A 16,725-nucleotide genomic window follows, 5' to 3' on the forward strand; every position below is an offset into this window, starting at 1 on the left:
ACTTGTCCTGTTTTTCAACAGGACAATGATCCAAAACACACCTCCAGGCTGTGTAAGAGCTATTTTACCAAGAAGGAGAGTGATGTAGATTTGTATCAGATGACCTGGCCTCCACAATCACCCGACCTCAACCCAATTGAGATGGTTGGTTCGGCGGAAGTCATGACAGGAACTCCTTCAAGACTATTGGAAAATCATTCCTAATGAAGCTGGTTGAGAGAATGCCAAGAGTGTGCAACACTGTCATCAAGGAAAAGAGTGGCAACTTTGAAGAATCTCAAATATAAATATATTTTGATATGTTTAACACTTTTTTGGTTACTACATGATTTCATATGTGTTATTTCATAGCTTTGATGTCTTCACTATTATTCTACAATTTAGAAAATAGTATAAATAAAGAAAAACCCTTGAATGAGCAGGTGTATTCAATCTTTTGACTGGTACTGTACGTGTTCGTGAGAGTCTCACGTTTTCACAGAGGGGTCATAGTGTGTAGCCCAAACTGTTCGGATGCTACAGACAGAAGTTGGCAGATCGGCTATACTGACTAGAGACGAGTCTCAAGACGGATGTGGGGGTTGTAGAGCAAAATGGAGAACAACATCGTGTTTGTGGGAGTCTCATCTTTCCCAACCGTTCGTACACTACAGACAATTTTGTGAGAAGACCATTTTTTCGGCATGTCTTACGGTCTGACAAACACCACTCTCTGTCACCTTTCATCGCAGATGCAGAAGTGCAACATTGGCGGATGTGGTTGAGATGCAGCCAATGCAACAACAAAAAAAGATATCTCTATCTTAAACTTAAATTATGCTAATTGGATTTTCCTAATTAGATTTTGAGGGCATGGATATTGACTCTAGGGCTTTATCATGATTTTTGAATGACTACCTAATCTTTGCAGCCCATAAATACACGTATTTGTAAGGTCCCTCAGTTGAACAGTGAATTTAAAACACATATTCAACCACAAAGACAAGTGAGCTTTTCCACTGCTTCGCAAAGAAGGGCACATATTGGTAGATGAGTAAAAAAAAAAAAGCAGTCATTGAATAACCCTTTGAGCATGTTGAAGTTATTACTTACACTTTGGATGGTGTATCAATACACCCAGTCACCATAATATACAGGCTTCCTTCTTAACTCAGTTGCTGGAGAGGAAGAACACCGCTCAGGGATTTCACCATGATGCCAATTGTGACTTTAAAACAGTTACAGAGTTTAATGACTGTGATATGAGAAAACTGAGGACGGATCAACAACATTGTAGTTACTCCACAATACTAATGTACTCAACAGAATGAAAAGAGGGAAGCCTGTACAGAATAAAAATATTCCAAAATATGCACACTGTTTGTAATATGGCAATAAATTAAAACTGCAAAACATTTGGCAAAGAAAATAACTTTATGTCCTGAATACAAAGCGTTATGTTTGGGGCAAATACGAAACAACACATGATTGAGTACCACTCTTTATATTTTCAAGCACGGTGGTGGCTGCATCATGTTATATGTATGCTTGTCATCGGCAAGGAATAGGGAGTTTTTTTAGGATAAAAATAAATGGAATAAGCACAGGCAAAATCCTAGAGGAAAACCTGGTTCAGTCTGATTTCCAACAGACACTGAGAGACAAATTCACTTTTCAGCAGGACAATAACCTAAAACACAAGGCCAAATCTACACTGGAGTAGCCTCATTACAGTTTTAATTAAAATTGCCTTGAAAATATATGGCAAGACTTGAAAATGGCTGTCTAGCAATAATCAACAACCAACTTGACAGAGCTTGAATAATTTTTTGAAGAATAATGTGCAAATTGTAACGGCTGTCGTCGGTGGAAGAAGGTAAGGACCAAGGTGCAGCGTGGTAAGTGGTCATAATTTTTTATAATAATCAAACCTGAACACTGAATAACAAAACAACAAAGAAACAACCGAAACAGTTTTGTCTGGTGCAAACACACAAAGACTGAAAACAAACACCCACGAAACCCAGGTGGAAAAAGGCTACCTAAGTATGATTCTCAATCAGAGACCACTAACGACACCTGCCTCTGATTGAGAACCATACCAGGCCAACTCAAAAACCAACATAGAAAAACAAACAGACTGCCCACCCAAACTCACGCCCTGACCATACTAAAACAAAGACAAAACAAAGGAACTAAGGTCAGAATGTGATAGTACCCCCCCAAAGGTGCGGACTCCGGTCGCAAAACCTGAAACTATAGGGGAGGGTCTGGGTGGGGCGTCTGTCAGCGGTGGCGGCTCTGGCGCGGGATGTGGACCCCACTTCACCATAGTTTTTCTCCGCCTCTTTATTCACCTCCGTGGCCTCTTAAGAGCGGCGACCCTCACCGCCGACCTCGGACTGGGGACCCTAGCCACGGGTCCCGAATAGACGGAAGATTCCGGCAGCACCGGATGGATGGGAGATTCCGGCAGCACCGGACGGACGGGAGACTCCGGAGTGAAGGGCGATTCTGGCATCGCCGGCGTGACAGGCGATTCTGGCATCGCCGGCGAGACAGGCAATTCTGGCAACTCCTGGCTGGCTGACTGGCGGCTCTGGCAGCTCCTGGCTGACTGGCGGCTCTGGCAGCTCCTGGCTGACCGGCGGCTCTGGCAGCTCAGGACTGGCGGGCGGTTCTGGCAGCTCAGGACTGGCGGGTGGCTCAGGACAGACGGGAGTCTCTGGTAGCTCACGACAGACGGGAGACTCTGACAGCACTGGAGAGGAGGTAGGCTCTGGCAGCGCTGGACAGACGGGAGACTCTGACAGCACTGGAGAGGAGGTAGGCTCTGGCAGCGCTGGACAGGCGGGAACACCTGTAGGAAGGAGATGGAGAGACAGCCTGGTGCGGGGGGCTGCCACCGGAGGGCTGGTTCGTGGAGGTGGCACCGGATAGACCGGACCGTGAAGGCGCACTGGAGGTCTTGAGCACCGAGCCTGCCCAACCCTACCTGGTTGAATGCTCCCCGTAGCCAGGCCAGTGAGGTGGAATAGCCCGCACTGGGCTGTGCTGGCGAACCGGGGACATCATGCGTAAGGCTGGTGCCATGTACACCGGCCCGAGGAGACGCACTGGAGAACAGATGAGCTGAGCCGGCTTCATGGCACCTGGCTCGATGCCCACTCTAGCCCGGCTGATACGAGGCGCTACAATGTACCGCACCGGGCTATGCACGCGCACCGGGGACACTGTGCGCCTCACGGCATAACACGGTGCCTGCCCGGTCCCTCTCTCTCCACTGTAAGCACGGGGAGTTGGCTCAGGTCTCCTACCTGACTTAGCCACACTCCCCGTGTGCCGCCCCCCAAGACATTTTTGGAGCTGCCTCTTGAGCTTCCAACCGCGTCGCCGTGCTGCCTCCTCATACCACCGCCTCTCGGCTTTCGTTGCCTCCAATACAGCCTTGGGGCGGCGATATTCTCCAGCCTGTGCCCAAGGTCCCTTGCCGTCCAGAATCTCCTCCCATGTCCAGGAGTCCTGCGATCGCTGCTGCTGCTGCTGCTGCTGCTCGTTACCACGCTGCTTGGTCCTTTGGTGGTAGGTGTTTCTGTAAACACACAAAGACTGAAAACAAACACCCACGAAACCCAGGTGGAAAAAGGCTACCTAAGTATGATTCTCAATCAGAGACAACTAACGACACCTGCCTCTGATTGAGAACCATACCAGGCCAAACTCAAAAACCAACATAGAAAAACCAACATAGACTGCCCACCCAAACTCACGCCCTGACCATACTAAAACAAAGACCAAACAAAGGAACTAAGGTCAGAACGTGACACAAATATTGTACAATCCAGGTGTGGAAAGCTCTTAGAGACGTACCCAGAAAGACTCACAGCTGTAATCGCTGCCGAAAATGCTTCAACAAAGTATTGACTCAGGGGTGTGAATACATACGTAATTGAGATATTTCTGTATTTCATTTTCAATAAATGTCTAAAACCATGTTTTCACTGTCATTATTGGGTATTGTGTGTAGATGGGTGAGAAAAAATATATTTAATTCATTTTGAATTCAGGCTGTAACACAAAAAAATGTGTAATAAGTCAATGTGTATGAATGCTTTCTGAAGGCACTGTTTAGTCAGAGATCATAAAAGTGCATCACACTATCTCTATTCAATATAAGGAATTAACAACTACATTCAAATTTGACTATATTTGCTATAATTGCTTTACAACTATGTATTATGTGAAGTAATAGTAGTCTTTTTTCCTAACCATGATCAAGTCACACAATTACGTTCTGAACGTCAATAAGCAATTGTTTAGTGTTGAGAATGGATCATCATGACCTCAACAAGCGTAAGCCAATTGTGTGCTTTTGAGGTTGTGTGTGGAACAGTTTTCTCTGTGTTTCAGTCGGGGAATGAGGGAGAGTTGTGCTTTTGAGAAGATTGGTGTGTGTTTGTATGTGTTAGAAGGTAGGGTTGCAGTTTTCTATGTGTGAGAGAGGGGACTGGTGAAGTTGTGCTTCTGTTTCCATGAGGAGTCTGAAAAGAGACTGATAGAGAAACCTCTTCAGTGGTCACAAGAGTTTGAAGTGGGTGCTGGGAACACATCCATCAATGAAATTACATTTGGGTGAAGATCACCATACTCACTTGAGTAGTCAAATACAAACACACACGCAAAGATTTTGGACAGGGGATCACATTTCGTTCACTGGGGTTAGCATTTTGGTAACATTGGCCTCAGGGCTAACCTGGAGAGTTATTAGCTGCTGACATCCCCACTTCATCCTCCCATCTCTGCCTCCTCCATCCTTCCTCCTCTGCCCCTCCATACACACTCACACACATACACACACACACACACACACACACACACACACACACACACACACACACACACACACACACACACACACACACACACACACACACACACACACACACTTCAGAGGCTTCAGACACTTGGGACATTTGCCGCAATCTAAGCCTTCATCCACCTAAAACCCAACAGACAAGTGTCATACTGGTAGGTTGCAGATACTTTTATGCAGCATTTAAATATTTGGGAATGGCGCAGAAACATCCATGTGGCCAATGCGCGTCTTTTTTCTGCTTTTGTCTGCGACCCACCCGGAAGACACTTGTGTTTTCGACCATAAATTGGGCTGAAGCCTGCTACGAACAAAGATAAGGTCTAGGAAACATCTTATCTTTCCCCAAATTGCCTGGGTTTCCAATAATCCTGGTTGTAGGACTCACAGATCTCCTACTTATCCCTCCTGATTCCAGAAACCTGGGTAACTTTGGGAAAGTTACCAGAATTTTACAACCCTATTCAGAACCAACCATTCCTATCTTAGATCACAACCATATCTTAGCATAACCATAGCACAGATAGAGAGGGGCCATCAACTCTCCCCTTACAGCACACAACTGTGTCTACCAGAGATACACTTTGAGTATCTGCTGTCTCTGCTGGTACTTTAGCTGACCCTTGGAACCCATTCTGCTTGGGGAGCTGCTGACGTATGGCCTGATGAAACGTCCTCCTGTACAGTTGAATATTGCCCTGAGGATGTTTGGGGGTGTTTTGGTCAAATGTGACATCCACTGAAATGGCAGGACTCATGTCTGACAAGCTGGTCCAATCAGTGTTTTGTTTGTTTATTTTGAGAAACAGAGAATAGAATAGAATTGCGGTAGAATACTCATAGAATAGATACAGTTGAAGTCGGAAGTTTACATACACATAGGTTGGAGTCACTAAAACTCGTTTTTCAACCACTCCACAAATTTCTTGTTCACAAACTATAGTTATGGCAAGTCGGTTAGGACATCTACTTTGTGCATGACACAAGTACTTTTTCCATCAATTGTTTACAGACAGATTATTTCACTTATAATTCACTGTATCACAATTCCAGTGGGTCAGAAGTTTACATACACTAAGTTGACTGTGCCTTTAAACAGCTTGGAAAATTCCAGAAAATTATGTCATGGCTTTAGAAGCTTCTGACCATTTGAGTCAATTGGGGGTGTACCTGTGGATGTATTTCAAGGCCTACCTTCAAACTCAGTGCCTGTTTGATTGACATCATGGGAAAATCAAAATAAATCAGCCAAGACCTCAGATAAAAATTGTAGACCTCCACAAATCTGGTTCATCCTTGGGAGCAATTTCCAAACGCCTGAAGGTACCACGTTCATATGTACAAACAATAACACGCAAGTTTAAACACCATGGGACCACACAGCCATCATACCGCTCAGGAAGGAGACGCATTCTGTCCCCTAGAGAGGAACGTACTTCGGTGCGAAAAGTGCAAATCAATCCCAGAACAACAGCAAAGGACCTTGTGAAGATGCTGGAGGAAACCGGTACAAAAGTATCTATATCCACAGTAAAACGAGTCTTATATCGACATAACCTGAAAGGCCGCTCAGCAAGGAAGAAGCCACTGCACCAAAACCACCATAAAAAAGCCAGACTACGGTTTGCAACTGCACATGGGGACAAATATCGTACTTTTTGGAGAAATGTCCTCTGTTCTGATTAAACAAAAATAGAACTGTTTGGCCATAATGATTGTTATGTTTGGAGGAAAAAGGGGAGGCTTACAAGCCGTAGAACACCATCCCAACTGTGAAGCATGGGGGTGGCAGCATCATGTTGTGGGGATGCTTTGCTGCAGGAGGGTCTGGTTCACTTCACAAAATAGATGGCTTCATGAGGCAGGAAAATTATGTGAATATATTGAAGCAACATCTTGAGACATCAATCAGGAAGTTAAAGCTTGGTAGCAAATGGGTCTTCCAAATGGACAATGACCCCAAGCATACTTCCAAAGTTGTGGCAAAATGGCTTAAGGACAACAAAGTCAATGTATTGGAGTGGCCATCACAAAGCCCTGACCTCCAATCCTATAGAAAATGTGTGGGCAGAACTGAAAAAGCGTGTGCGAGCAAGGAGGCCTACAAACCTGACTCAGTTACTCCAGCTCTGTCAGGTGGAATGGGCCAAAATGCACCCAATTTATTGTGGGAAGCTTGTGGAAGGCTACCCAAAATTACGTTTGACCCAAGTTAAACATTTTAAAGGCAATGCTACCAAATACGAATTGAGTGTATGTAAACTTCTGACCCACTGGGAATGTGATGAAAGAAATAAAAGCTGAAATAAATCATTTTCTCTACTGTTATTCTGACGTTTCACATTCTTAAAATAAAGTGGTGATCCTAACTGACCTAAAACAGGGAATTTTTACTAGGATTAAATGTCAGGAATTGTGAAAAACTGAGTTTAAATGTATTTGGCTAAGGTGTATGTAAACTTCCTACTTCAACTGTAACAGGTAGAATACTGATAGAATATAATATAATATACTTTATTGTCAGTTTGTTTAGAATGGAAATCCGTTGTCTGCCATTTTCCCATCACCCAGACACACATGTTGCAGAGTCAGCAAGGGAGGAATTAAAATGGAAACATATCAAATAAATGATTAATATATGTTTAATAACAGACCTTTACCCCATAAATACAGATAGGCTATAATACTGCATTTCTAATGACATTTATCCCACAAGGAATGTTTATGATCAGAACTGATTTTGCTATGGACTGAATTGCCTAGTCCTATTGGTATCTGGCAATAAGACAGTTTTCCTCAAAGCATGAGTCAAAGTCATTACTGTGTGGGGTCAATGTTTGGATTCAGCCCTCAAGTAGGATGCGTGGTTACTAATTAACATGTTGAAGATGTAATTAGTTCCAAGTTAGCTAAACCCAGCGCCAGGACTTCCGACCCCCACGCCCACCATGATTTACTCAGGCAACTGTTGATGCATTCCTAAACCGACTGACGTCAAGTGGGAAGGGCCCATACGCTCTGCTATATATAACTAACTCGGTCACTCTCTGTTCATTCATAACGCAACTCTGGATTATCAAGCCTCCGCTGAGAAGCTCCTTCTCCGAGGACTTCGGAAGAAACAACTGAGGAATCTACCACCTCTGCCAGCGTCTGCTTCTCTCAAACAATTATTAACACAACCAGAATTGTATCACTGATACTAAAACCATGAAAATGTCAGCAGAGCAGATTTCCGAGGTCCTGAAAGAGGGAGAGCTGGAGAAGAGGAGTGACAACCTCCTTCAGTTCTGGAAAAGGAAGACATGTGTCCTGACCACGGATAGCCTCAACATCTACGCCGACACGCAGAAGCGCACCAAGAGCAAGGAGCTCAAACTCCAGTCTATCAAGAAAGTGGACTGTGTTGAGCGCACCGGCAAGTTTGTCTACTTCACCATTGTTACCACGGACAATAAGGAGATAGATTTCCGGTGCTCCGGTGAAGATAACTGCTGGAATGCAGTGATCACCATGGCACTGATTGACTTCCAGAACAGAAAGGCTATTCAGGACTTTAAAACGCGACAGGACGACGAGAGCGGGTCCCCGGGACAGCACGAGAGCCGCATGGCCAGAGCTCCCTGAATGGCTTTGGGAGATTAGCACACTCCGAATATGGTAAGACGCAGAGCATGGACCATTACGCACAATAGAGCTGTTTTAAACAATGGTGAGGGGATAAATGTTTTTAAATGATTCAGCATAGCCTATTTTATATCATTATTGAAATACACCTGAGTGGAGATATATTATTAAAGTACTCTCATGAAAGAAAAAACACATGTGATCTTTCCCTTATATACACAGGCCTATGAAAGGGTTTAACCACGTTAGACTTGCCTACTTTTACAGATGCCTACAATCAGGGCCCGGCCCTAAGCACTGGCTAAACATTTTAGTCCCCCCTCTTGACATCAAAGAGAACATTTTTAGTTGTTCAGTTAATTTCCCTTCAATTCTACACATGTTGATGGGGCAGAGAATTGTTTTTGCAGTTCTACAGAAAATGTCCTACAAGTCTACACATTCTGCCACGTAGTGGGAGACATTCTATGCAGTTTTAAAGTGAATTTCCTGCAATTTTACACATTTTGCCACAACTTCTGCTATGTTAATGATATCTGACTGAGAGTGACTAACAAAATCCAGGCGGTAAAACATTGTTTTAATCCTATCTGCTTTCGTCTCCTTCAGAGTCAGTTATGGACCATGAAGAACAGGAACTTGGACCAAAGAAAGACGTCACCCGGTCCGTGGATGAAGGATTGTTCGGGACAGATCAGCGCATTCCCTTAGGGACCTCTGTCCTGATAAGCTTCTAAAAGAGAATTTAAAATGCTCAAAACTCAAGACTGAATCCTTGAACTTTCAAGTATTTCAAAGTGCGCTTTTCTGAGGAGGGATGCCTCCTGAATGACATTGCAAAAATGTGTTAATTTATTTGTGTCAAGAAAATGTTTTTCTTGGATACATGCTTATGTTGTTTAAATTATTTACTATTTCAGTGTGTATTTATTTGAATAAATATTCATACATTTTTGAAGAAAATGTGGTCCTATAGCCCAGTGGTTCCCAACCGGTGTTCAACAGGAACTCTCAGGTGTGTCGCAAACTTTTTTTTACACTCACTTATCAACGTAACCTGTTGAATGCACATGGCATTTTGACTTGGGATGATTATTTCTGCTCAGATAATACATTAAATAGTACATGGATACATCCGTATCGTTGTTTCAAGTCCAGTGTGCTCAGGCTGTTGGTACATTTGTATCATTTGAGGAGCGCACATCACAAGCAAAGTCATTTGTTTGATTTGACTCCGTCTGTGAAAAGGGGTAAACACAAATGAACTATCTTGCTATCTTTCTATGGCAGAGGGAGTGGTATGGCTAAACCCAGAGCCATAAGAAATACATGACTCTGGCTAAGCCTATAATCAGACTTTTCACAAGCATTTTTCTACACCCGCAAAAACATCTGTTAAACATGTGTATGCGACCAATAACATTTGATTAACTATCAAATAATCCTAATTCATCTATAAAAACACTTATCACAGAAAATGTATGCTTTTTCAATTTGGAAAAGATGAGATAGGGACATTTTAGGTGCGCAGCTGAATTTGATTTGATTTAACTAGGCAAGTCAGTTAAGGGAAATTCTTATTTACAATGACGGCCTACCCCAGCCAAACCCGGACGGCACTGGGCCAATTGTGTGCCACCCTAATTGTGTGCCACTCCCAATCACGGCCGGATGTGATGCAGCCTGGATTCCAAACCAGGTGCTGCAATGACGCCTTTTGCACTGAGATGCAGTGTCTTAGGCCACTCGGGAGCAATTTTATATCCCATGAAGGTGTGCCAAGGTTAAAAAAGTTTGGGAACCACTGCAATAGCCTATGTTTTTCTCTCATATATTGGTCAGTTAATGTTATGGATAAAATGTTGAGTGATGTTACATTGACACAAATACAGATCTTCATATTAATCCTCGTTTAATTCTCTTTTATTAATCAGATCCTTTATCCGTGAAGTCCTTTGTAAGATTTCAATTTGTATGGAGGTACAAATTGAGATGAGAGCACTATAAATGAAAAGATCTATAAAATATATCTTATGTTATGTATCCACCAATGAAATATACCTTAGCAGCATGCTGTTAAATTATGCCAAATCATAACCCACAGCACAATGGCTTCCTGAGATACCACACTTATGAGCAGTGTATGATCGGAAAGTCCCTCTCTTCTTTTATCACAGGTTGCACCCTGTTTGTCATCTCCGGTTGTCATGCTTTATTATACATACTTTATGACTGATAAGGGTTGTGGTTTCACTACACCTGTATCAACGGGCCCTTTGAACACATACCTTTACGGCCAGGGTGTGTTGTACCCAGAGCCTGAAGGAATCTGCGGGGGTGGAATCACCTAACGACATGCGTGGAAATCAAACGTACCCGGGGATTAACCTCAGAACTAGAATGAGATTCTATTTCTATGAATAAACCAAAGAAAATATTGATATAGAATATTAATAATTACAGTTTTAATGGTTGAAGGTATGGACAATGTTGTACAGGTAATAAGAGAACTTCCCCAAAGATGCTCGTGTTGCTCTAGCCATACCTAACACATGCCTACGCACGCACACACACACACACACACACACACACACACACACACACACACACACACACACACACACACACACACACACACACACACACACACACACACACACACACACACACACACACACACACACACACACACACAGATCATTAAGCTATGGGCACAGGACAGGGCAAACACAGGGATGTGTTACAAGGCCCACTTTACTGCCCTGTTATCTATACACAAAGTGACCTGCCCATGGTTATTATGTTGAGTTAGACACCCTGCTATAGAATGACTCACAATGACTCACAAGAAGTCATAAACAGGGGAGTTATTTCGTCTTTATCCAAACTCCCATGACACCCTATATGTGTAAATTGTGTCAAAATAAAGGAAACACCAACATAAAGTGTCTTAATAGGGCGTCGGGCCACCACGAGCCAGAACAGCTTCAACGCACAATGGCATAGATTCTACAAGTGTCTGGAACTCTCTTGGAGGGATGCGACACCATTATTCTATGAGAAATTCCATAAATGTGGTGTTTTGTTGATGGTGGTGGAGAACACTGTCTCAGACGTCGCTCCAGAATCTCCCATAAGTGTTCAATTGGGTTGAGATCTGGTGACTGAAACGGCCACAGCATTTGGCTTACATCGTTTTCATGCTCACCAAACCATTCAGTGACCACTCACGCCTTGTGAATGGGCACATTGTCTTCCTATGGGGGCATAAGCATGGTAGCCAAAATAATGGCCTAAAATAATGGCCTGCCCAGTATTTTTATACATGATGAGATGTTAATTGTGTAATTAGGAACCACACCTATTTCAGGAAACACACCTGCTTTTTGTTCACGATCAGGACTAAATAACAGCAAATTTGAGACAGTTGAAAAAGATATGCATAGAAAAACATAACATCAGGAGCCTTGTTATATTACATTATAAAGGCTCATGCATGCTGATAACAACTTATAAAGAATTATACTTGGATGAAATGGTAACGTGTTACCCTGAAGTTCAGTGTATTACATTGCCTTCGGAAAGTATTCAGACCTCATGACTTTTTCCACATTTTGTTACGTTACAGCCTTATTCTAAAATAGATTGAATTGTTATTTTTTTACCTCATCAATCTACACACAATACCCCATAATGTCAAAGCAAAAACACGTTTTAGAAAGTTTTAATTTATTAAAAATAAAAAACTGGAAAATCACATTTACATTAGTATTAAATCCATTTTAAATAAGGCTGTAATGTAACAAAATGTGTAAAAAGTCAAGGGTCTGAATACTTTCCGAATACACTGTATATAGGCCTATTCTACCCCTTCTGTTTCTACAGTGCCGGGCCCTGTACATCCACAGCACATAGGTCTATTGGAGGGGGGTCAGAGGTTAGTGTAAGCCGAGCCCCAGGCCACGCTGCCTCCCACAGCCCAGTATGGCTGGTAGTGGAGTCAGTTCTCCAGGGGCTTTGAAGCCAGATCACACTACAATGACCACATCAAAGGACACAATGATCTAAGGAGTACTCCCAGGAACCAGCCGCTTCCTGCCTAAATATACCACTCTGAAAAAATTGGCACCACTTTAATCTCACTCACACTCACACCAGTGGCAGTCGGTGATGTTTAAGATGAGGGAGGAATATTTTTTTTTATGAGTGTGGCCTTATTTCTATTACACCATATTGGATGACTATCATTCATATTCCATTTAGCCAGTTCAATGTAATATCGATAGGTTTAGGTTACTATATGATGCTCAAATTTTCCTTATACCCATCATGATGTTGCTATAACCTAGCCTATGAATTCAAGTTTACAACGTCGGTGCACAGGTCGAGAAAACATTTTGAGTAATCAAGGTGACAGACAGTGACACATTCAATACTGCCTTGCACACTTGCTTGCATCTAGCTGATTTAGGGTGTAATCATTAGTCCAACAGTTGCAAACCAATTTTTTTACAGGACAAATTCAGGTATGTTTATCCCCGTTTTGTTCTGTTTGCTTCCGTTTCAGAAATGTTTTTCAACAGAATCGGTGGCACCCCTGGTCACACGCAAACACAGTTCACTTTCGTAGTCGACTTTCCTATCGGCCCTAGACTATGCGACATCATCTATATGAACGCAGCTGCTGCCATATAAGCCGTTAGAATGCAGTTTATCATATCACACTACGCTTTATTATGGGCAACCATTTTAGTTCTCATCACTGCATTCTCTACCAGAAAGTTGGTTAGCCTTATTTGACGTCACGTTGGTTGATACATTGCTGTTTTCATTTATAAAGCCTTTTTTTTTTACATACAATCCCACTGTACCTAACATTTTTACTAAACTTTACAGATACAGTACTAGTTACCACACCCGGTCCCAGGGATGGTGAACTCTGGAAATTCCTTCCGTCTCTACTGAGTTAGATAAATCAGCTTTTAGTTTTCTTGCACCATATTTGTGGTAAAACCTTCAAAATGTTCTCAAATTTGATGTTTTGGTGCCTCTAGGGCAATTCAGAAAGCTGATTGAGGACCTGACTGATGAATATGTTTGTTTTTTATGACCGTGTTTTTCTTTCTGTTTGCATTTTGTATTTATATTGATGTGTGTATTTTCTGTAATTTATGTCATTCAGGGCTCATCTGTAAAAGAGACCTTGATCTCAGTATGACCCCCCGATAAAATAAAACTGAAATAAAAAATAGCAGCCACATACAAACAGCATGAACATTTTGCTCGTATAATTCCTTCTCGCATCTACGCACTCTCCTCCTCTCATGATTTCCCCTTCGCTTGTGGACTTCAGTGCACACATGTCTGTGACCAGGCAAAAAACAACAACTTTCCAAGTCAAACCTTCTTATCATAGCCAGTTGTGGACTTGAGTCACATAACTTGAACTCAAGTCTGACTCAAGTCACAAATTTAATGATTTGAGACTTGATGGAAAAAAACATGCAACAGTGAAACGCACACTCGGCACTCTGATTGGACCAGCAAACTGTCAATCAACACATGTCGAGCGAGCTAGAGAACAGATTGCTGATTTGCTGTACAGCTATAGGATCAGGTGCAGCACAAACGTAAAATTGTAAATTGCCATAATAAATATGCAGCTCAAAATATAGTTTGGTGATCAAGAATATTAACCGTTTACTTGCAAGCTAATCAGCAATGGGGCAACAATTACTAGCTTAGGCCTACTGTTCTTTTGGTTTGTAACAATTGCTTGAAATTGATAATTTACTTATCAAGCTAGGATTTGGAATTTGTTGTTAAAAATGAATTATTACTGTGGCGAAGACGCATCGCAGGCGCAGTTCTTTTCTTGCGCTCTCCTGTGGAGGGTGCTTTTTTTCTCTTGTTGAAATGTTTGCTGTTGTTTTCACACGTTTAAATGCCTAGGCCCTATACTACAATATTTGCTAGCGTGTCATCATTCCTTCCCTGTACTGTTTATTGCAACACGATGAGACTCATGAGGTATAAGTTCTGTTTATTTCATTCAATGTATGGTTTCCTTTGTTCATAATTCCCGGGTAACGTCTGTGTCTCCTATGTCTCTATCATTTTTGTGTGTGTAAAAGGAGTGTGCGCGCGCGCGCACGTCCCAACCTGCATAGATATGGGCTACATGGCCTGCGCTCCACGCTTTGGAGTCAGAACACTGAATAAGAGAAAAGGATTGTTCTATGTATGAATAGTGTTGAAATATCATTAATAGTCATTAAGTCTGATTAAGAGGAATGAACCAATGTAACAATGGATGTGGAAATTACCATTTGCATTGTAGGACCAGTTTATTGGTTGTTATTGCCAATTGGGTAATTCTATGGTCCTGGGGGCCAAGTGTCTATATTATCTAGTAGGCCTAGCTTTTTGAGCTCCTGTTAAACAGATCTGATTTGGTTTCTAGAGAGGAGGCTGTAATGTCATGCCCTTAATCAGTACAGGCTAAGCTTGATACAGAGGTTATTTCTTTGGGGCAAGTGCCCATATGGATTTTGTAAATCTATTTGTATATTTTGTATGAAATGGTGCTTTCACCATTCGATCATCAATATTAAATAAATCTCCACTCTGAGCACATCAACCTGCCTGGCCTTCTGCTGGTTTCATGCCCTTACAGCTGCTACAATGTCCCTATTTTATAATTAAAAAGGCTAATCAAAATGTGTTGTAGACAAAATAATGAAAATGGACATCTGGTAGCCTCAATAAATAGACAAAGATTTGTAGTTGCATGTATAGATTCGTTTTTTACTTGACTTGGAAACTTGTGACTTGACTCGACTTGACGTGCGCTTAGAATGCGTGTGTGACTGTCTTTTTGATGTCACAGCCTTATTGTATATCACGGTGTCGTAAGAACAAATGGGTTAAAGCACAAACAATGCACCACCACTACTGCTGAGGAGGATGGTCCTCCCCTTCTTCCTCTGAGGAGCATCCACTAACTCACACACACACTTCTGCCCTGTAGGCACACTGCCATGGGGGGATACTGGGGTTTATGATCATCGTGTGCATCATGGACCAACTACCAACCCTGCCTGACCGGAACTGAGCGAAATAGGGGGACGAGAGAATGGCTGCTTTAAATTTGGGTGGGGTAGTGGATGGGGTGATTTCCTCATATTCTGTATCTTTGTGTTAGCCCGTTGTAAAAGTGCTTTGAGACCTTGTGAAAAGTGCTACATGACCAAAAGTATGTGGACACCTGCTGGTCAAGCATCTTATTCCAAAATCATGGGCATTGATATGTAGTTGGTCCCCCCTTTGCTGTTATAACAGTGAGTAGTTGACTCTGAGAGAAGTGAGAGACTCAGAGAGAGAAAGACAAATTCTTTTTTTTTTTAATTAAGGAAAAGCAAGAGATAGAGAGAGAACGAGACGGAGAGAGAGCTATATTTAGTTTTTAAAAATGCACTTTTCTGGGAAGGCTTTCCGCTAGATGTTGCAATATTGCTGCGGGGACTTGCCTCCATTCAGCCACAAGAGCATTAGTGAGGTTGGAAACTGATGTTGGGCGATTAGGCCTGGCTCACAGTAGGCATTCCAATTCATCCCAAAGGTGTTCGATGAGGTGGAGGTCAGGGCTCTGTGCAGGCCAGTTAAGTTCTTCAACACCGATCTTGACAAACCATTTCTGTATGGACCTCACTTTTTGCACAGGGGCATTGTCATGCTGAAACAGAAAAGGGCCTTCCCCTAACTTTCTACAAAGTTGGAAGAACAGAATAGTTTAGAATGTCGTTAAATCTGGTTGTAATAGTAGTAATGTGCTATGTTGTTTGTTTTGCCGCATTGTTTTGTAACTTATTTTGAACATAATGTTGCTGCTACAGTCTCTTATGACCGAAAAGAGCTTCTGGACATCAGAACAGCGATTTCTCACCTCGAACTGCACAAATATTTTTTCTTTAACGAATCCGACACAAAGGATATTCTGCTTTCTCGAGACCAGGTGCAAATCCCTGTCATCCGCGTAAAGAAAAGACAGAGAAAAAGGGGGCGGAGGTCGGGCTGCCATGTGAGAAATCGTAGGCGAGTGAGTAAATCTCCACTACCATCTATTGGCCAACGTGCAATCATTTGGAAAAAAAACCTGGATTATCTACGTTTAACATTTTCCTACCAACTATCCAACCTACCAACCAACTATCCTACTAAAACAACATTCAACGAGCTGTATAAGG

The 16,725-nt window shown here is 42.4% G+C and overlaps 1 protein-coding gene across 1 annotated transcript; it reads left to right on the forward strand.

Annotated features, from left to right (window-relative positions):
• Positions 1 to 7,916: 7,916 nt before the first annotated feature.
• Positions 7,917 to 10,384, forward strand: phlda2 (pleckstrin homology-like domain, family A, member 2). The gene is made up of 2 exons (XM_029669009.2): positions 7,917 to 8,512; positions 9,089 to 10,384. Exon 1 carries the CDS (start codon positions 8,063 to 8,065, stop codon positions 8,477 to 8,479), a length of 417 nt encoding a protein of 138 aa, XP_029524869.1. The 5' UTR covers positions 7,917 to 8,062; the 3' UTR covers positions 8,480 to 8,512; positions 9,089 to 10,384.
• The last annotated feature ends 6,341 nt before the right edge of the window (positions 10,385 to 16,725 follow it).

Source organism: Oncorhynchus nerka, linkage group LG9a (assembly GCF_034236695.1).
Source record: "Oncorhynchus nerka isolate Pitt River linkage group LG9a, Oner_Uvic_2.0, whole genome shotgun sequence".
NCBI classification, from domain to species: Eukaryota; Metazoa; Chordata; class Actinopteri; order Salmoniformes; family Salmonidae; genus Oncorhynchus; species Oncorhynchus nerka.

Excerpts from the sequence above, each read along its gene's own strand:
- phlda2 (XM_029669009.2), top strand. The coding sequence starts at position 8,063 with ATGAAAATGTCAGCAGAGCAGATTTCCGAGGTCCTGAAAGAGGGAGAG.